Genomic DNA, 21,320 nt, shown 5'->3' with positions numbered 1-21,320 from the left:
TCCATGAGTGTCATATCTGACCACCTGCTCACGCTTGGGGAAAAATAAAAACTAAAAACACTCCCTCCCTTGACTTTTTTGTTGGGTCCCAGAGGATCCCAGTCCCAAATGATCAGGCACAAAGTTCTGCTTGAACACTTCAGTCCTTCATTTCAGCCCTGCTTTTACCACCTTAAGTGTTTTTACTAGATGTTTTACTTTGATATGTCTTTCTCTTCTTCACTGAACCCTTAATAATTTTCTTGCTTTATTTTCCAGTTAACAGGAGCTACTTGTAAATTAAATATTTGTCTTTGGTTGATACAAACCGTGAAATGCCACGAGCATGACGTGTTGAATCACTTTGTAAACAAAGCTTATATACAGATCCTGTGCATGCTTGTCATCTTTACTTTAAGTGCTGCAAGTTTCCAAGAAAATGCAGATGTTTTGTGCCTAAAATTGAAGTATGTTTTGCACTGAGCATTGGACTTCTTACAAATGCTTATATAGAGTAACGTAGGGCATCATTTTTATTAGCCTTAGACATGTTGAGTGGGTGGAGCATGTGGTTCCAAGCAAAACCAGTAGCTCTGACTTTTCTATGCAATGAAGTAATTCATGTTCATGTATCAGGTGCATAGTGACTTTAGACGTCTCGTAGAAAAAAGTGATGAATTCAGTTGCTGCACTTGTTTGGCTTGCCTAGTTTAAATATTTACTCTGAAATGTTGCAGTACTAGCCCATAGCTACAGAGCCAGGGCATGTCCTCCATTTTGATTAGTGTTTGTGTGTCTGTTAGGCCCATGTTAGAATGAGCCCTATCTAGATGAGATTACTTTCACTGGCTGACGTCTGTAATAACATTTTTTTACACGTTTATGTGAACGATTAAACTTTGACATACATAGAGGAGTAATGCTGGACAAACGTGTTTTCACAGGGCTGTCTACAAACCCAGATATACTGTGGCATATGTGAAAGTAAAGAGGCAAATTACAGCAAATGGCAGCAGTCCAAAAAAAAAAAAAAAAAAGTTTTTCAAGGTTAGAATCAACATCTTCCTGCAAAAGCACAAAAGTGTCGAAAATTATCGGCCCACTGCCAATTTGCTTAAAAATGGTCGGTTATTTGGTCTGAAATTTTCTGGAAGAGAGAGGAAGAGACCACTGATGTGGATGAGAAAAAAATCACAATACAGCACCTGAAAAAAAAAAAAGGAATTACTGCAAGTCCCACGTAAATCTAATCCCATCCAAATAAGGCTATAGATGTGTTTCAGGTCATTTTTAGACTCAAGCCCGGGAGCAGTCCAGAGATCTCATTCCTGGTCCTCTTGAAAACAGTGGTCTGGAGGTTCGCTTGAACTGAACCATGGTAAGTCCACATCAGGTGTGGACGCACATGTCAAATAACGTGATTGGTTCATCTTGTCACATTACTTACTGCGTCTACTTTTTGTGATGATATAAACCAGACTTTCATAGCACTATAATTAGCTCACCTACGTGCTTAAACTTAGTGCATTGCGAAAAAATGTGCATCTCAAGTCAAGCCGGCATGGCTAATAATCTTCTTACATGAGATCGGCTCCACGTTTGCAGATATTCCTGCACAGTGACATGCCATGCATCCAAAAAGGGCTGTTCTTCGCAGCTTGATTGTTGGTACCACAGGAGAATTACAACTGAACCTAGTGCCTACCACCCAGAGTCTCAGTGTGTTCCAAGTGTGAAAACACGCTGAGGTACAGTTTGAAACCCGTCTTATTATTTTGGTCAATAGAAGAGCTGTAGGCAGAAAGAATGTTAAGGAGTTTAAAGCCTGGAATTCATCCTCTGCTAAATGTTTCTGGGAAATCTGCTTCGACATCGGAATGTACCAATCACATTCAAAATTTAAGAGTTCGTGTTTTTTTTTTTTTTCTTCACCTTTTTGTCCAAAGCTCATGAGCACTTGAAAAGGACCTGAAAACATACGCTTATTGTTGTATCTTTTCCCCCCTTTTTATTTCTCTCTCTCTCTTGCTCTTTTTCCCCATTTTACTCCGCTTCTGTCCTCTTTTTCTCTCGCTCTCCCCATTGCTTCTCCCCACCATCTTTCTTCCTGTCCTCATTTCTCATCTTTTCACCTTTGTACTCTGTGTTTGGTCCTCATTTTATCTTCCCATCCCTTCCATTTGCCAGCTCCAATCCTTTCTTTCTATTCTTCCAGTGGACAATGGGGAAGTGGACTCTCCATTGGTGCTGCAGGTGGGAGGGCCCTCATGTGCTCCTCTGTGATTGACAGCGGTGGCAACGTCCTCCTGCCAAGACATAGGGAGCGGGAGAGGGAAGAAGGGAGTGAGGGAGGGACAAAGAGAGTTCATTCATGTGAAGGACTTTCAGCGTAATCCCCGCTGCTCCGAAGGAAAGAGTAGAAGGGACTTCCTCTTACATTGACACGCTGCAGGATGTTAGAATAATCTTTCTAAAAAGCGGAACTTCTCAAAGTATCCTAAATAAAACATAACACATCATAATGGCTCTCCGCTTTGTCTTGGGCCACATCACACGATTTTAATCATCATCATTGATTATTTTCCTTACATATCACCTAGCCTCTGTCCAAACTATTATACACACAACAAGCATTAGGAGATCTGAGTTGTATTAAATAGGAGACTGTTTAAATATTGCTGTGAAACAGCAATGTCATTGGTATGGATTTAATAAATAAATAAATAAATTTGCCGTGTGAGAATGTGCAAGTGAGAGGTGAGTGGACAGGTTTATCCCTGCGTTTTAGTTGCTTCACATTGTTCCGTAATGACATCCGGTACCAAAATGTTCACCACCTTGAATAGATTGCAGCGTAATGCGATAGCAGGAGCAGTTATACTTCCAGCATTCACTACAATAGAATGGCTGCTTGCATACTTGCATTTGAAAAGAAGCCTCTCTCAAGGCGATTGGCCCAGTTACTCAGTTACTCAAGCCCCCTCCCTGATCCCGAAAATATTAACAAAAGCATTTGTTGTCTCTGCCCTTCCCCCACTGCTGCTCCTTCTCTTCCAGGCTGTGGTGTGGGGGGTGGAGTGGACGTGTGTGTGTGTGTGTGTGTGTGTGTGTGTGTGTGTGAGAGAGAGAGAGAGAGAGAGAGCGAGCGAGCGAGAGAGAGAACTTGCTGTGTTGTAAACTGGACTTTCACTATGCACATGCTGCAGCAGTGCAGTCAGCGAGGAGGCACATCAGATTGGACTCGTGTATGCAGTGTAATGGATGTGTGTGCACTCACTCTTTAACTTTCTCATGATGTACATTACATGTACTTTTGATCAGTTACGACTCGATGAATCAAATGAATAAGGTTAAGCAGTTCTGCTCTCTACAGGTTGCTGCATGATTTTTTTAAATTAGGACAAGCATTCTGTGTAGAGTTATGCACTTGTTCACTTATCTGGCAATGACGTATTCTCACATTACAGATTTGTTTTTGAATCCCTACCAATAATGTTTATCTATCAGGAATACTTAAGCAGTTGTTTCCCGTTCCCAACAACTTCGATACCTGGTGTCTTGGTTGAACGATTTCAACAGAGAAAATCATTGTGTGTGTATGTGTCTGAGGCTAGGTGATAAGTAAGGAATAAGAGGCTAGGTGATAAGTAAGGTATAAAACACTTCGGGACATGCTGTTATAGGCTTAGACCATAGCAATTTGCTAACTATTGCAATCTTCAAATTATTAAGAAATGAAATGACATGCTTTTTAACTGTTTATAGTGACATTTAGTGCTGTGAAATGTCCAAAAGACAAGTTAGTTCCCGTTTGCGTTTTCATTATAACACCTATAAATAGTCGTTTCCTCACCAGCCTGTCTTTTTTTTTTTCTTTTTTTTTATCGAAGTTAAAAAGACAAAAAAAAAAACCATCATCAGTCCGAAGACATTCCTGGGCATTAACCTTACTGACTCTTACAAAGTGCTGACATCCGAGATGTCACTAAATGTCTCCTTACGTAAAGATTCACCATATCAAAGAGTATCAGAATAAGCGCATTAATAAGATCCTGTAATTTGAATTACAGCCAGCTACAGTCCAAGCTGTCCTGTTATAGAAAATTAATCAACACCTTTTGACCAATCAGAATCGAGTATTCAACAGCTCTATGGTATAAGCAGAGTAAGATTATACGACACTGAAGTCTCTGTTAAAATCCCTGTGAAATCAAAATTGGAGTTTTGTGGCTTTTAGTATGAATGTTAGCCTTAAGGTTATCTATAAGCTAGTGTGCTCCAAAACAATGACACAATTCGCATTTAGAAGATATATGCATTCAAAATGTACAGTTTCTCTCTACCACCAGTTGTTATGGAGCAACAATTTTGATGACATCATTCTGCACTTCAGCTTCTCATCAGATTTCCTGTCCAATCAAATGCTCTCTAGAATCTGAAGTGTTCCGCCCCCAATATTAAAAATCGTCTTGCCGAAGTTGCAGTTGTTGAGTGATAGAAATCACATCAGTAATTATATCAGCTATAGCTATTGGCTATTTAAAAAGGGGGAGGAGCCACTCAATATGTCCCACCCTGACTTCCGGTTTTAGTGGAAATTAGACCAACAAATCGAATAACGCTGCGCTTTTCAATTCACTTCACGGGGACTTTAGGCTAATTTAACCTTGTCGTACGGAACACACACTCAGGTTCTACACCGGCCTTCCCTTTCTCCTCTCTGCACATCTGGTAGCCATTAAGCAAAAAGCTGAATATGTGCTCCATTACTCATGACACCACGTTTTGTTGGTCCTGCTGACTTTGCAGCCCATCTCTCCTCTCTGCTTAAACATGGGGGTCTGTGCTGTTTCCTCTGTTTCTTGCTGTCTCCCTCAATCTCCTGCTCAAATGTCACTGTCCTTCTCTTGTCCAAAAATTGTATACTCAAATATATAAATATTTGTAAACTCTCAGAAAGAAGCTGATGGGTGTTTTATGTCTTGAGCTGAATGCACTGCATGGGCCACTGCAGTGTAAGCAGTTACTTCTACGGCCTGCTGCTCTCAACTTTACATGACCTCGAACAGCTAAACAGAGGAGAGGAAGCACTTCTAGCAAAGCGAGACCATGTGCGTGAGATTTTTAATTCTTTCCACACCCATCATAATAGATACTCCATGGAAGAAAATTCCTTAATGACCTGGCTGACAAATTTCAGCTTGGGTGTTAAGCTCATGCTCAGACTTGAGGTCTTGTACACAGAAATGTTTACTGAGAAACTCGCAGTGCAACAAGTAACTTCATTTGCAGCCTACTGATGTCACTGCGAGCTCTGAAAAGAAAATGCGCAAGAAAGTCATTATAGTTATGATGTAGCGCTAAGATACTATATTTGGTGGCTCATTGGATCACGTCAGATGGGTCTCTTGAGGACGAGTGATTAGGCCTCAGCGCTCTCACTGCCACGACCCGGGTTCGATTCCCACCCAGGGAACCGACCCCACTGGGGTCGCAATGTCATGTCAGTATGCTGACACTGCTAATAATTTTAATACTTGGCTCAGATGGCCAATTTTGCCACTGACTTGCTTGATTAATGTGTGCTAGATTTTGTTTTAATGTTTCACAATTAGCTTGTTATTATTATGTTTGTTCTGTGGTTCATAGATTCATATGCAGAATATGTTGTTGGTCCCTTGTGACATTTTTGGCTTTCATCAAAATTAGGAGTAGATGGCATCAGGTAATAAAATGTACAAATGAGAAAGAGCAATGTTTGTGCATCAGCGACTTGCTTTACTCCTACCAGTTTGCCAAAGCCATGAAATGACCTCGTTGATTTGAAGCCGTGTTGTAGGCGTTAACTCCCTCACATGACTTGCTGCAGACAAGTCGCAAGACAAATCAACTTTCTGGGAATTTAAAGTCCAGCTTGTATTCACACACAAGTCCATCCTGAAAAGTGTGAGGGTGTGAAAGGGGTTTAAGAGAAATAGTCTTTGGTATTTTTTTCAGGAACACTGTGTTTTATTGCAGTAGGTTGATATCAGTATGTTGAGTTTGATTTTGGTACCACTTGTAGCATCATGATTCTCAATAAAAAACAGTATACTATATGTACAAAAGTTTGTTTACATCTGAACATCAGACCCATATTTGCTTGTTGAACATGGCATTCCAGATTTAGTCCCCTTTTGTTGTTATAATAACCTCCACTCTTTCCACTAGAAGGCTTTCCATTGGATTTTGATGATGTCTGGTGAGAAGGCCTGGGGCACAGTCGGCATTCCAGTTCATCCCAGAGGTTTTCAGTGGGTTGAGGTCAGGGCTGCGTGCAGGTCACTCGAGTTCTTCCACTCCAACCTTTTGTGCACAGGGTCATTCTCATGCCAGAATATGTCTGGGCCTTTTAGTTTCAGTGAAATCTTAATACTACTTCACATAAAGACATTCTAGACAACTGTGTGCTTCCCAACTGTTGCTTTAATTTTCTTATATTAATTGTTTTTGAGTTGACTTGGCAACCACATGTGGAGTTTCCTGACACTTGCTTATTCTGGCAATTGCGTGGACACCAATAACAGACAGAAAAAAGTCACTGGACACCCAAAATTCAGAATCTTGGTGTTAAATGCTGATTTAATTTTATAAATACAAAGCTCTTAATAAGTTACACAGTTCTCCATAAGATAAATAAAATAAATAGATAACTAAACAATACAAACATGGCCTTTTTCAGTAAATAACATGGTCTCAGTGCTGACTCAGGGGACAAATTGCTGTTGATGGGGTGTAAAAACCTTCAAGGTCTCACCAAAAACATTGCACCCAAACGTTAATTATAGCGGTTTTAGTTGTAGTTCCATACCGTATGACCCCACACTGCACCAATATGAAGTTAAAAGTAGTCCCTTTCAAGTAAAGACATGAGAAGAGGGGTGGAATATTTACATAATGCATAGCAGGCATTTACCATTACACAGCATCAATTCATGAGCTGTGATGCTTAACACTTACCTCTGGTTTGAACACAAGTATTTTAAAATTAGGCTATAAAAAAAATTGGTCTGTGAGTTTATCATGTCATTCACAAAGAAGTAAAAGAGGCATTACACAGAACAAGGAGTTGGCTGTGTCCCCTGCCGAGTCTTCGCTGCTTGTTGGTTAGATGATTAAATTCCTTACGGTGGCCATTTTGCAGGCCATTACCCAAACCTCACGCGTCAAACCCACAAACTGATCATGTGTAAAATAAGTACAGAATGCAAAGACGTTACAGGAAAAAAAACCTTTCAAAGCCTTGTGTGTTGAAATGCAGTATTTATTGTGAATTAATTTAAATAAGTCCTCATTCTTTCAGTCATCTGACCTGTGTTTCAGGATACATATGAATCTCAGAAGGAAGGGAACTGTTAGGAACTAACGTGTGTGTGTGTGTGTGTGTGTGCGCGCATGTTTTAAGAAAAAAAATTGTGTTGGAGTGTATGGTCCCTGGCTCACCAGACGGTTTGGCTGCACTAGTGAAAGGGACTCATTGTGTTTGTATATAATCAGCTCTTCAGTGGAGAGCTTCCTCCTCTAATAGACCTCATCGACTCACAGCCTGAGCACAAGCTGCTCCACAGACAGCGGTCATACTCTTTAACGGTCATGCTCGGCCATGCATAGTCATATCCAGCATCGAGAGAAAAACATAATACCTCAAGACACGTGTTTCCAAGAGTCATTATTCATGTTTGATTTGAGCATCAGTAGCAGAGATCTGCATTCAAAATCTTTTGTGTGTAACTTTGTGCTAAGCATCAAGTTATATTCATTGTGCCTGCGTGCATGTGCGCATCCGCATGTCTCCCATCTGGGGTACCCAGGGTTCATATTTTGTTTTGCTATTCGATACGGATCACCTGCCACCAGGACAGACAGAGAGACAACCAGCTGCTGCCCTGTGTAATGTCTGTAATGTCATAACCAGATGCAGGGTTAACTAAGCCAAGCTTTTGATCGTGCTTTAAGAGCTTGTTTCAAGCTGCACTTTACCTCCTCGGCAACCTTCTATTGCATATACTTCATCTACTTTGAGAGACATAATTCTGTCTTTGTACCACTGTTTTTCATGAGGGCTCTCTAGATCTCTCTCCTTCTTTATCTGTTCCCATCTTTTTGTATTCAAAGAGCAGCTTTCAGCGCTGGACATTCCCACATGCCTGCGCTTAAGTTGATTTCAGTGTTTTGACATTGTGTACCAGGCGATGTGAAGCACGCTGAAATCTTTTGGATCAGATACACTCACTGAATAGCTCTGGCTCTGTTTAGTACACACTGGATTCTCTGTTGGGTGATGTCTGGTTCAGCACTGCTGCTTAGTCTGCCAAAGTGCCGAGCGAAGAGAGAACGTTACAAGTCACAGCCGCTGGAATGTTCTGAATGCGGCTGTCTAAAAAGTGACCTCTTGATACAGTATATGCATGACTTACACGAGTGTATTGAACTACATTGGCATTAAAAAATTATTTGCCCTCTCCTGATATTCTCTATTTGGAGCACTGGATGGTTTCTGATTATCAGGAAAAAAAAAAGCCCCCACGTAAACCAAATGTCTGCTCGGATATTCGGACCCTTGGCAACACCTGCAACTAAATGTCTTCTGTAATTTGATATGAGCCTTGCACATCTCTGTAGAGGAATCTTGACCCATGTTTCTTTGCAGAACTGCTTCGAGAATTAACTGCTCTTTTCAAGCTCTGCTGCATCATCTCTACTGGATACAAGTCAGGACTTTGACTAGGCTGCTTCTTCGCCCATTCAGACGTGGACTTGCTTCTGGATCATTGTCCTGCTGCACGACCCAGTTACACTTCGTTTAGCGTCAGCTCATGCACAGGTGGTCGGACAGGCTCCTTAAGAATTTTCTAGTACATCACGGAATTCATGCTTCTTTCAATAACTGGTTGCCCAGGTCCTGTGCAAATATATAGCAAAACATCCCCTTACTATCACACTACCACCACCATGTTTCACTGTAGAGATGACATGCAGTTAAATGATATATTGCTTTATGCCATACATAGGGAGACTATTGTCCTTATTGTCCCAAAAGTCTTGGGCATGATCCAGGTGCTTTTTACCAAATGTCAGACAAGCTCTGATGTTTTTCTTGGTGAGCAGTGGTTTCCGTTTTGCTGCTCTTTCATGCAGCCCATTTTTGGTTTTATCTTCCTTATTGTTGAGTAATGAATATTGCCTTTAGCTGATGCTAGAGAGGCCTGCAGTTCTTTAGAAGTTTTAATGAAGTCTTTTGATACTTCCTGGATGAGGCGCTGCTGTGCTCGTGGAGAAATTTTGGCAGGTCAGCCACTCCTGGGAAGATTTACTACTGCTCCAAGTCTTTTCCATTTGCACTGTCAACAGCCTTTTTCTTTTCTCAGCTGTTCAGGAATTTCCATAGACCATGACTTTTTTTTTTTCGGCCTGTAGAGACTTAGTACTAGAGAGAACTAGACATGAATATATATACTATTTAATCTCAAGAGTGCTGGGTACAGTTAAGCCTGGCTATGCATCTAATTATCAACTAAATGATGTTGATTTCTTTGTTTCAGAGCTAAGGGGGCAATTACTTTTCCATGGGGCAAAATGGGTAATCGGTGACCTGTTTTAATGAATTAAATGGATGAAATAATGATTTTAAGGGGGGCAAATACTTTTTCATGCCACTATATATGTGCATGCTCACATTTACCCATTGTGATCTGAAGCAGGGTTGAGGCATTTCTACAGTGTGTGAAGTCTGAAATCTGTGTGAAGACTGTGTGTGTGTGTGTGTGTGTGTGTGTGTGTGTGTGTGTGTGTGTGTTTCAGGTTTTTGCCTAGTTCCACTGCCTGACACAATAGGGTGATGTCAGTGCAGATGCATGGACATGTCTGTGGTATTTGCGCTGGTGTATGGCACTCTTATTCGGCAGATTTGGCACACTGTAATGTTTCAGTTCAGACTGAAGAACAGTTTTTATCTTCAAGCCATCAGACAACTTAACAGCCAGTAGTCCTTAATCTACTGCCACTTCCACACTCTTAGATATTTACTATTCACATTTACTATGTACTATTTATTGTACTTGTGTTTACTGTTCTGCTTTACTTACAGCACAGGTCACTTTTCCTCTGCCGTCGTCCACCACTGTTTTTCGTTTACCTTACTACATTACAGCATCATCTCAACCACTCATGTCTAAATATGTGTTTGTTCATGTCATTGTCAGAGTCTGAGCCTCATCACAAGCATTTCAATGCCCAGTGTACCCAGTGTAATTGTGCAACTGACAAACGACTCTTGACTCTTGACACTCGTTGGCCATCAGCATCATAACTCAGCCGGGAGCCAAAGTGCTCCCATACACCAGATCTTAAGGATTTGTGGGAATCTTCCTGTTCCTGCTTGCCACTGGCTGTAGCCATTTGCTGTTTTTCATGAGCTAATACACTTGTACGCTCAGCCTGTTTTTGTTTTTTTTAATCCCTGTAGCCTCTCCTGATTTGTGATGGGGAAAGCTACTATTTTGAGAGGTAGTTTAAGTTTAAAAATGTATTACACCTCACACTTCATAAGCAGTATTTTATGACAGATATCCTACTTTATTATGCAGTCGGTTGAATGTATTGTTTGATACTTAGACATTGAATTTGGAGCCTTGCCTCAAACAATACTGTGATGCACTGTATTGTTGTGCCCTTATTAATCAAGGAAGTAAGGTCAAGTATGTGCAAAGTGCAGTCTTATTTTATCTACTTAGTGTCATGCCCCTGGAAATAAATACAAAATAGACTTTGTTAGGATTTTGACTTGCAAATTATGTCCTTTTTTTTTTTTTTTTAAAACAACTTAAAATATCTAAATGTAAATGATCCACTATTCTGTATCTGGATGTGCAGTCTATTGTATTAATGTGTGATTTTTTTTTTCCTCCCTCCCCCACTTCCCTTCCCTCTTCCTCAGCCCTTCTTCAGGCTACTGAACCTGCGCAAGCTAGGCCTGAGTGACAATGAGATCCAGAGACTTCCCCCTGAGGTGGCCAACTTCATGCAGCTAGTGGAGCTGGACATCTCTCGAAATGGTACCTAGTCACACACGTACAGAAATACACCCTCACACTGGTGCATACTCGTGCATAATCATTTACACTGTAAACACACCAATCCTCTCACACACTGGACAGCCAAGGTGTCTTGGTCTTTACGGATTAAATCGTGAAACAGATTTCTCTCGCTTGCTCCATGTGTAGCGGAGCTGTTAGCTCCTGTCACAAACGCGCAAAATATATTTATTTTTATTTACCTAAATAAAACCCACTCTTTATTTTCATAACCGCTAATGATCAAGCAATGAAGGACAAATCCACCCTGAGTGACTTATAGTTAATTTATAACATATTAATTTATAATTAAATGTTCAAGATTTATTCTACAATAAAATTCAGACTTGACCTTTTAAATTTAATTTCTTTCATTGATGCGTTGGTCTATTTTCAGTTTGGTTATCAGCTTCCTATATTACCCACAATGCCGTTTGACTACCTGCTAAGAGGGATTGCAGTGGGATTTAGCTGTCGCTCTTGCAAAACATCACCTTTCATGCTAATACCGCTGTCAACGCCATCAAGCTCGTCACCTCATGGATCACTAAATAGCCGAGTCGGGTCTCTGCCATTACTCAGTGCAGCTGCATCACAGAGCTGTGTTGCATTCTGGAACTTTGAGTCCAAAGTTTGCTTTTTCTGCAATCCTTCTACATAATCCTACTAAAAGCTGTAAATGTCTACATTGGATTTCTCATTAATATGATGCTGTACTTTGGCTTCAGTGATGACGGCTTTAACATCAGTGCAGCAGACAACTGCTAACTTTTCACAGCAGTAACAAAAATATTGCACCAGCCAACAAAGTACCTCTAGATTTGCTTAGCACATCACAAATATTTCAGTAGAAACACACTTGCTATGTATCAGGGTTTCCATTTTATATATGTTCTGCATATTCCCCAAAAATGAATTTAAATGTCATTATACTGTTATATATTATATATAAACGTCATTGATAAATTAATGACATTGTGAGCTGTGATCATTTTAAACACTCGTACCACCAGTACTTTCACTACAGATCTGATACATAACGTCCTGGATGTGACTTTGGCAGAATTAGACTCTGCCACTCAGCACACTGAGGGTGAGAATGGGAATTGTCCTCAGCGTGTCCTTGTTGTGCAGCCGCTATCAGAACCCAGAGTGCAAGCTGTATCATGCACTGCACAAACACACAGCCACTCCGACAATGTCAACTCTTTATTGCTGTTTCTTTTCCCATCGGTGTCGTATAGTTCATTACATTATCTCTGATTGCCATGTTGATCTTTGTAGGTAATTGCAACGACTACAGAACCTCACTCTCCAGTGACCAAGGGTGGTGATAATCGTTTGATGTTATGAGTGTGTGCGCTGTCGATGCAACCTTAGATTTTTCTGCATTCCAACCAGTACTGGTTTCTGGGTAGTCTCATTTGATTTAAGGAAATATCCGGAGTAATCACGGTTCATCATTATTTATTGCATTTCCAGTGTAATGTAATGCAAGCATAGTTTCCATTTTTGTGGACATCTGGTAAGCATTAAAATCACCTGAAAAAGTGCACTATCGATTGCGACACTCTTTTGGGTATGCAGGTCTTGCTGATTTCGCACCAAATCTCTCTCTCTCTCTCTCTCTCTCTCTCTCTCCCCCCCTCTCCCCCCCCCCCTTCTCTCCTAGACATTCCTGAGATCCCCGAGACCATTAAGTTCTGCAAGGCGTTGGAGATTGCGGACTTCAGTGGAAACCCCCTCTCCAGGTTAGCGAGTTGGTAGAACCCCAAATTCCAAAGCAAGTGTGGCACACTGGAGCACACCATGGGGGAAGGGATGGCGGGAAAAGAAGCATAACTATTCATTTAGGTTCCTACAATAAAGCTGGGCAGTGTGTATAGGGCAAGTGCATTTGGATTTTCTTGTATGTCGCAAGACATGTTGGAGCTGGATTCGTTTTCCCAGGAGGAGGTGCTATGTATGATTTACGCGGTTATGAATGAGCCGTGATTTTAATCCAGGTTTTACAAGTCTGACAAGTAGTAATTTTGAGAAAATTACCTTTAGTGTGTCACCAAACAATAAATGACTCTCTCACCATAGTGTGTAAATAACCCTGTGTTACTTGCTTGCTGTGTCTCACTGCCCTGCATTATAATTCTGATTATTAAAGACACGTCTGTCTGTGGTGATTTTGGGAAATTACAGCCATTCCTAATACATCCAAATTCACCAAATATATTACATAGCATTTCCAGGTAAAAATAATCCAACTCGAAAAGTGATTGAGGCGCTCTTTGCTGATTTAATAGTGGCGATTTGATAAATAAACAAGTACTAGTATTAAAAATGTATTCATATCACAATTGTGTACCAGAATTTGTTCTGATTTTTTGAAGTCTGACTCTGACACACAACTGGGGAAAAACAAACAAAAAAAATAAAAAACGCCTAAGTACCTTGATGTGCGTATGGTCAGGTTTCTCTGTCTTTTAGAATTATTTTTATTGTTCTGTTCATCTGTGTTCATATGTCTGATGTAAATAAAGCTTTCTCTCTTTCTCTCTCTCTCTATCTATCTATCTATCTGTCTCTGTTTGGCTCTCTGTCTCCTTCTGTCTATCTGTTTCTCTGTCTGGCTTGCTCGCTCACTCTCTTTTGCTCTCTATCTCTCGCTCACTCTCTCCCTCTCTGTCTCTCCCTCTCTGTCTCTCCCTCTCTGTCTCTCTCTCCCTCTCTCTCTATCTCTCAGATTACCTGATGGCTTTACACAGCTTAGAGCACTAGCCCACCTTGCACTCAATGACGTGTCACTACAATCACTACCGAATGATATTGGAAAGTGAGTGCGCCCACACACACACGCACACACACACACACACACAATAGCGTAAATATTAAAGTAAAAGTACAGTATGTAAGATTGTCTTTGTCATAATTCATCATGCTCTGCAGCACGAGGTGATTCAGAAATATCACCCTCTCTGTAGACACACACACACACACACACACACACACACACACACACACACACACACACACACAGCTCAGGGTTTGGCACTCAGTAGTGTTCATGCAGATGGAGGAGCCCCTCACTCTTCCAGACCAACTGTCACAACATAAATTTACCATCTGACTAACACACTTGTGTGTTCGCTTTCCACCTCTTTTCATTCTGTGCCTCTAATTTGTCGCATTTTCTGCACTCTAGCTTGGCTAACCTGGTAACCCTGGAGCTGAGAGAGAATCTACTGAAGTCTTTACCCACGTAAGTCACCGTCTTTTGCAAGTTTGTTTTGACACAGCACTAGGCTTTTGGGGGAAATCTGAACGCAAATACAGCAAATTCCAGATAAAACTAATAGATTTTTTAAAAGGAAAAGAGATAAAAGCATCATGCGTGTGTGTTTTGAATATTGCGCTCTCTGTGGCTTTGCAGCTCTCTGTCTTTCCTGGTTAAACTGGAACAGCTAGATTTGGGCAGCAATCAACTGGAAGTATTGGTAAGAAAAAGCAGAACACGCCTGATTTAATTCACATACCTGCAATTTCTGCTACATAACCAATCCTCTCTAACTGCTGCCTTCATTTTTTCTTTGAGTATGAGTTTTTTTTTTTTTTTTTTTTTTGTGCTCCACTTAAATCTCTTTCATGCCGTCATGGCAACACCCAGTAGTTGTCTCAGTGGGGCAGAGTAAACAATACGGGATCACACAAAGGCGTCGCCCAGGCAATGCTGGTGATGTAATCACAAAGCACTACCCACAGTTCCCTTCTGCATACAACATCCATCTCGATCACACCTACCACCTGAGAGAGTACTCTCTAATGGGTCTGAGGATGTTACTATGGTGTCATTGCAATGTTGTCTTGTATTTCATTAAGGGGGAAAAAAGAGTGTAAAAAAAAAAAAAACTCAGAATAAAAGGAGAGATTGTCCTCATGTTTCTTTTGGAAAATGCTTCATTACTCCATCCAGAATTCAGAGAAAGAGTTTTTGCTGTGGTGATGTTGGGGTTTTAAGGAAATACACCATGCACCCTTCACACTACTTTGTCATTTAAGTTTCCAACCCCAGAGCACTAGTTTGTGTTTATATAAGTTCGGGTAAAAGTGATGAACTCAGACACAAGTTCAAGTTCATGTTAAAAAATGACACATGTAGCCCTCTGTCAGGCTTCAGGCTATTTAGAGCACATCTCTCTTTCCTTTGAGTCAGTCACACCTGGCGTTTTTTTTTTTTTGTTTTTTTTTAAATAAAGGTGTTTCTCTCCTCCATCACACTCACTGTTTTTCTCCCTCTAGCCGGACGCACTGGGGGCGCTGCCCAACCTCCGTGAGCTGTGGTTGGACAGGAACCAACTTTCTTCACTCCCCCCAGTGAGTTCATGCTGCATGTAATTCATTTAGCATTGATCGGACTTATTTTAAACACACTTATTTTATTAGCTAGTGTTGATCATTTCGTCTGTGTACCTAATTTATTTTATGTACACTTGCTAAGTCTCACAGTCACCTTGTAACTTTCTCTTTCAACTGCCTTTTAAAAAAATTCCACCTTCATATTACATATTTAAATATTAATGGAAAGGTTTAAAGTGATTGAATAACTCCATTGGCTTAGAAATGTCAAACCTTCTCAGTGTATGGACACTCATCACACATCAACAATCCAGAGCTGGAAAAAAGTAGCGTTGTTTTTCTCACGCTACTCAAGAGCCGAAGTTATCAATGTTAGTGGTGATAAATGAAGTAATGTTTGTTTAAAAAAAAAAAAAAAACACACGCCTGATAGTGTATTGTACCTTACTAAGCCTAAGGAAATGTATTTTAAGAAATGTATCTTGTTAAATAACTCGGCACCATAAATAAGCCTTTCTAATCTTTTACTTAAAGCTTTAAAACTTTCCATTTAGGAAATAATAGCATTTCTTTTTCATTTCGTTACACTGGTGGAAATTTACAACTCACTATTTTAAAACAATATTTGTCAGTGTGTTTGTATATTTATTAGCCTGTTTGACTCTCTTAATTAAATTTTAATCAATAACAAAAAAAATACAAGTACTCCTATAAATAAGGCTGGGCAATATGACAATTTAATATCGATATCATGATTAAATTATGTCACAATACATGTTTCTGTGATATTGTAGCTATCTTGATATCTTTTTTTAATCAATTTTTTTTCTTTTTTTTAAAAAATAATAACAGACTGACTAGAAGTTGCTTATGTGATCTTAAAATTTTGTACATAATCTTTAAAATTGCAAAATGACAAAAATGCTCTGCCTTTTTCAGTGATAACATTTTTTAAATATAAGATTAATAACTAACAAATGTAAAGCAAAAATTCAGCATTACTGTTTTGCAAGCAGTTTGTGAGCAACCCTATATACTGTGATGCATATCATGTTTCGTAGAAATTCCTTTGAAAATCATATGATTTTTTTTTTTTGGTCATATCACTCAACTTTTCCTATAAATAACATGAACTTGTATGTGTACAGGAATAGAAAGCTTTACGGCTTTAATATCATTGTACCCATTTAAATATTATTCATGAAATAGATTTGTTCTGAAGGTGTCCGTGGAATTTATTTTACAGTTTATGGTATCTCTGTCTACAAAAATGTTGATATTGGCTATGAGTGAGTTGTAAAATGGCCCTTGTTTTTAACAGGAGCTGGGAAGTTTGCGGAGATTGGTGTGTCTGGATGTGTCAGAGAACCGGCTCACAGAGTTGCCGTCCGAGATCAGTGGCCTCATCGCCCTCACTGACCTGCTGCTCTCACAGAACCACCTGGATGCCGTGCCTGACAGCATCGGTGAGCCACTTAGTTTTCTGGCTATGCTGATGTGAAATACGGTCATGTATGACTGTGATCTTTTGCTCAGATCTGAAGCAGTACGCTGCAGGTTTTAATTTTTGACAGGCCATGTTCAGACAGTGATCAGTAATTTGCCTTGTGATGTTTGCTGTACTTAAACTTTGCAGTGTTCTGTAAACATATCCAGTTAATCAGATGCCTTGGGTGCTGCTTCACTGTGTAAGCACTGGAGAGAGACTGTTTATGCTTATTTTGTAGCTGCAATACTGCCCTCTAGTGGCGTTTTGTTTTTATGATTGTAGGATCTTGGTTGTATCCGAGTACGGCTTCTCCTTTTCCGTTCTATTAATCGCTGTTATTGGCGAACTTTCTGTGCTGCTGTTAACTGTGTGCATCTCTTCTTGTGTATAGGCTCCTTGAAGCAATTATCTATCTTCAAAGTGGACCAGAACCGCCTGGTGCGTCTAACAGATTCAATCGGCGAATGTGAGAACCTCACAGAGCTGATGCTGACAGAGAATCTGCTGCAGGTACAGGATTTTGAATTCATATTCATAATTGCTTGTGTCTTGACTTGACCCTTGCAACTTAGAGTTCATAGACTGAACAAAGAGTTCATAGATTAAACAAACCTTCTGGTACTTAGCTGTGTTTTTGGTGTTCCTCTTATTAGTGATTCTCCAGTGCAAGTTCTAGTTACATATTAGGTTTAACATGTGTCTTGAAATTTGCTGCTAAGCTGTTTAAGTAAAAAAAAAAAAATTATCATTTCTGTTGGAAATTTCTGCTGGAACTGTGGAACACCACATTTAAGCTCCATTAAATAATTAACTAAATGAAATAATCTTAATCCATCCTTACCAGTCCCATTCTCCTGTCTCCTGTAGTCTCTTCCAAGTTCTCTGGGAAAGTTAAAGAAGTTGACCAACCTGAATGTGGACCGTAACCGCTTGAGCAGCGTACCAGCTGAATTGGGTGGCTGTGCCAGTCTCAGTGTGCTCTCGCTCAGAGACAACCGCGTGGGCAAGCTGCCTGCTGAGCTCGCGAATGCCACAGAGCTACATGTGCTGGATGTGGCAGGCAACAGGTAAGGGCTACAGATCTGATTTCTTTTAACTGGTCATTAAATAAACTTGTTTACTGAGAGCACGAAATTACATTTCACCGTTTTTGGAAGAGCATGTTAGTCTGATTTCTTGCCACGATTATCAGGTCAGTATTGTGCTAGATTTTCTCAAGATGGCTGCCACTGAACGAAATAAAAATGTGCTTTAACACAAACATAAATGGTGGGGGCAGTAGTCCAGGAAGTGACACGACATCAGCAGTAGTTGATATTATTATAAATGATGAGTATATTGTTTGCCACATGTGCATTTTATTTATACAAAAAAATTGTGTGTGCGCGTATGTGTGTGTGTATATATATATATATATATATATATATATATATATATATATATATATATATATATATATTTATATTTGTTCTTTTATATATATTAGATCTTAGTTCTCTGTTTCTCTTCATTTGTTCTTTTATATATATTAGATCTTAGTTCTCTGTTTCTCTTCATCTGTTTGTGTGTAGGCTGCAGAACCTACCGTTCTCGCTAGCCAATCTGAACCTCAAGGCCATGTGGCTGGCAGAAAACCAGTCCCAACCCATGCTCAAGTTTCAGACTGAGGACGACGAGCAGACGGGAGAGAAGGTCCTCACCTGCTACCTGCTGCCCCAACAGCCTACACCCAGCTTAGGTGAGGCTCGCCTCCTTGTGCCTGACACTCACTCAGCTCTAACTGCTGTTAGCTGACTGTTGTATGACTTTGCCTGTTTGTGTGTGTTCTTAGAGAACCTGCTGCAGAGCAGCGTGGACGAAAGTTGGCCCACAGACACTAATCTGAACAGAGTGTCCGTCATCCAGTTCCAGGACCAAACCAAGGCTGATGAGGAAGATGATGAGACTGCAGCAGAGAGGAGGGTGAGGCTGTGTGCGTGCGTGCGTGTGTGTGTGTGTGTGTGTGTGTGTTTGCCTGTGTGTCTGTACTGATTTGTGTTGGAAGCTTTTCCTATGTGACGTACAATGCACGCAGGGTAATTTTGTTTATTGCTTTGTTTTGAACCAGCAGGGCCTGCAGAGGCGAGCCACCCCTCATCCCAGCGAGCTGAAAGTGATGAAGAATGTGATCGAGGCCAGAAGAAACGAGGCTTACACAGCTAAGCCAGATGAAGACCTGGACTCCCCAGACACTGATGTCTGTATTTGTATCTGTGCATTTAAATCCATCACAAAGTCTCAAAAAAAGCAGTTACCCAAGCAGATAGGAATAAAAATATAAAGCATGGGTTTATGTCTCTGCAAGCTTCCAAAGCCCGTACTGTGCAGCAGTTGGACCTGCAAGAGTCTAGTTTTCTAACATAGAATGTGAATAAATAATAGATTTTGTTTGTAATGAACAAGCAGATCAGAAGATTTCCCTTGCAACTGTCAGGCTAGGCTACTCGTATAGGCTTTAAAACAGCCAGGAGTGGTCAAACTGGAGTTTGCAACAAGTTCAGCTATGTGACTAGTTTAGCTAGCTAAAACTGCCAAGACGGCTCAGTATCAAGCCCAATATAATTCCTCAGGTGAGGCCACAATTGAAAACTGCAGCACCTCCTTATTCTTCGAAGCTAGCTAGCAACAACCAAGTGTGTACTTTAATCTATTTCTACTTCCTGCTTACTCCCTTGGTTTGATGGACAGCCTGCAGCTGGAGGCAGGAAGAACCTCCTACTGTTCTGAAAAGACATCAGCGTTTCAGGCTTTTGGACATTTGTTCTGAGTGCCTTTCAGAAACACCCCTGACAAACATAAACTAGGCTTAAGTGCACAGTGTCACCTCTATGTACTTATTGTTTGTGCATTATGTTTTAAAAGCAGTGTTCTGTCCACATTTTGTTATTTTGCTGTTTTTCCCTTCAGACATTTTCTATTGTTAGATTTTCCTCCCTAGCACCACTGAAATGAAACATTTTGATCTGAGCATGCCAGCACCTTTAGAGGGCTGTATATACACCCATTCTCATATTTAATGGGAACTCAGGGGATCTTATTAAGGACATCTTTGCAAACAGAACTCATCTCTTGCCATATCCATTGATTTCTTATATCCTTTTGGTGCAACATTCTTGGACGTTCTTTTTTTTTTGTGTGTGTATTGATTAAGACTTGCACTGCAGAATATATCTCTTCATTTAATATTTAGACGTTTAGTGCAAGCAAATAGTTTGTTTGCCTTAACAGTTGCATTTAAAGCATATTACTGAACCATGTCTTATTTCATGTTACAGTTTTTTTTTTTTTTTTTTTTTTTTTTTTTTTTTTTTTTTGGTACTCAGTCAGCAGTCTGTTGAAGATCACTATTTATTGATTGTTCACAGGAGAAACGTATGAGTGGATTGTCCAATCAGAGCCACGACTCCCAGGTCTCTAACAGCACTGCCTCAGCTACCTCTCATGATGAGACGCAAAAAGTAAATGGCATTGAGGTGGAGCTTAATGAAAGACATGATCACGAACAGGAAGACGAGGAAGAGGACGCAGAATACACTGAGGTATTAATGGAATATACACTCACCGTCCAGTTTATTAGGAACGTCTGTACACCTGCACATTCTTGCAGTTATCTAATCATCGTGTGGCAGTGGCGCAGTGCAAAAAATCATGCAGATACAGGTCAAGAGCGTCAGTTAGTGTTCATATCAAACATCAGAATGTGAAAAAATGGGAATGGGGAGAAAATGTGATCCCAGTGACTTTAACTGTGGCATGGTTGTTGGTGCCAGATGGGCTGGTTTGAGTATTTTAGAAATTGCTGATATCCTGGTATTTTCACACACAGCAGTTTCTAGAGTTTCGAACAGAGTGGTGCGAAAAACAGAAACATTCTCTGAGTGGAGGGTTTGCAGTCTGAAGCACCTTGTTGATGAGAGAGGTCAGAGAAGAATGACCAGACTGGTCTGAGCTGACAGGGCACTCTTAACAACCGTGGTGAGCAGAAAAGCATCTCAGAATGCACAAAACGTCAAACCTTGAGGTGGATGAGCTACAACAGCAGAAGACCACATCAGGTTCCACTCCTGTTACCCAAGAACAAGAATCTGAGGCTATTAGGGGCACAGGCTAAACTGTACAGTTGAAGACTAGAAAAAGACCAGATGATTTTTTTTTTCCTGATCTTCAATTATCCAGTTTCAGTGAGCCTGTGCCCATGATATCCTCAGATTTCTGTTCTTGGAACCCAGTGTGGTTTTCTGCTGTTGTAGTCCATCCACCTCAAGGTTTGATGTGTTGTGCATGCTGAGATGCTTTTCTGCTCACCACAGTTGTAAAGAGCGATTAATTGAGTTACTGTATCTTTCTCTGCAGCT

At 40.4% G+C, this 21,320-nt stretch overlaps 1 protein-coding gene across 36 annotated transcripts in view; it reads left to right on the top strand.

Annotated features, from left to right (window-relative positions):
* Positions 1–21,320, top strand: part of scrib (scribble planar cell polarity protein) — an 84,192-nt gene that overhangs the window by 28,683 nt on the left and 34,189 nt on the right. For 31 of the 36 annotated variants that reach the window (XM_034303916.2, XM_034303904.2, XM_053233287.1 and 28 more), the window contains exons 2-14: positions 10,955–11,072; positions 12,763–12,841; positions 13,828–13,917; positions 14,287–14,343; positions 14,515–14,578; positions 15,381–15,455; positions 16,759–16,903; positions 17,318–17,436; positions 17,794–17,993; positions 18,498–18,664; positions 18,758–18,888; positions 19,034–19,162; positions 20,331–20,504. In XM_034303916.2, the coding sequence (XP_034159807.2) occupies positions 10,955–11,072; positions 12,763–12,841; positions 13,828–13,917; positions 14,287–14,343; positions 14,515–14,578; positions 15,381–15,455; positions 16,759–16,903; positions 17,318–17,436; positions 17,794–17,993; positions 18,498–18,664; positions 18,758–18,888; positions 19,034–19,162; positions 20,331–20,504 (1,548 nt within the window). The remainder of the gene's footprint in view (positions 1–10,954; positions 11,073–12,762; positions 12,842–13,827; positions 13,918–14,286; positions 14,344–14,514; positions 14,579–15,380; positions 15,456–16,758; positions 16,904–17,317; positions 17,437–17,793; positions 17,994–18,497; positions 18,665–18,757; positions 18,889–19,033; positions 19,163–20,330; positions 20,505–21,320) is intronic. The other 5 variants (XM_026936603.3, XM_034303906.2, XM_053233293.1 and 2 more) reach the window with 1 other exon arrangement.

The sequence above is a fragment of the Pangasianodon hypophthalmus genome, chromosome 4, assembly GCF_027358585.1.
Source record: "Pangasianodon hypophthalmus isolate fPanHyp1 chromosome 4, fPanHyp1.pri, whole genome shotgun sequence".
Taxonomy (NCBI): domain Eukaryota; kingdom Metazoa; phylum Chordata; class Actinopteri; order Siluriformes; family Pangasiidae; genus Pangasianodon; species Pangasianodon hypophthalmus.
This window is presented reverse-complemented; position numbering and strand designations above follow the sequence as displayed.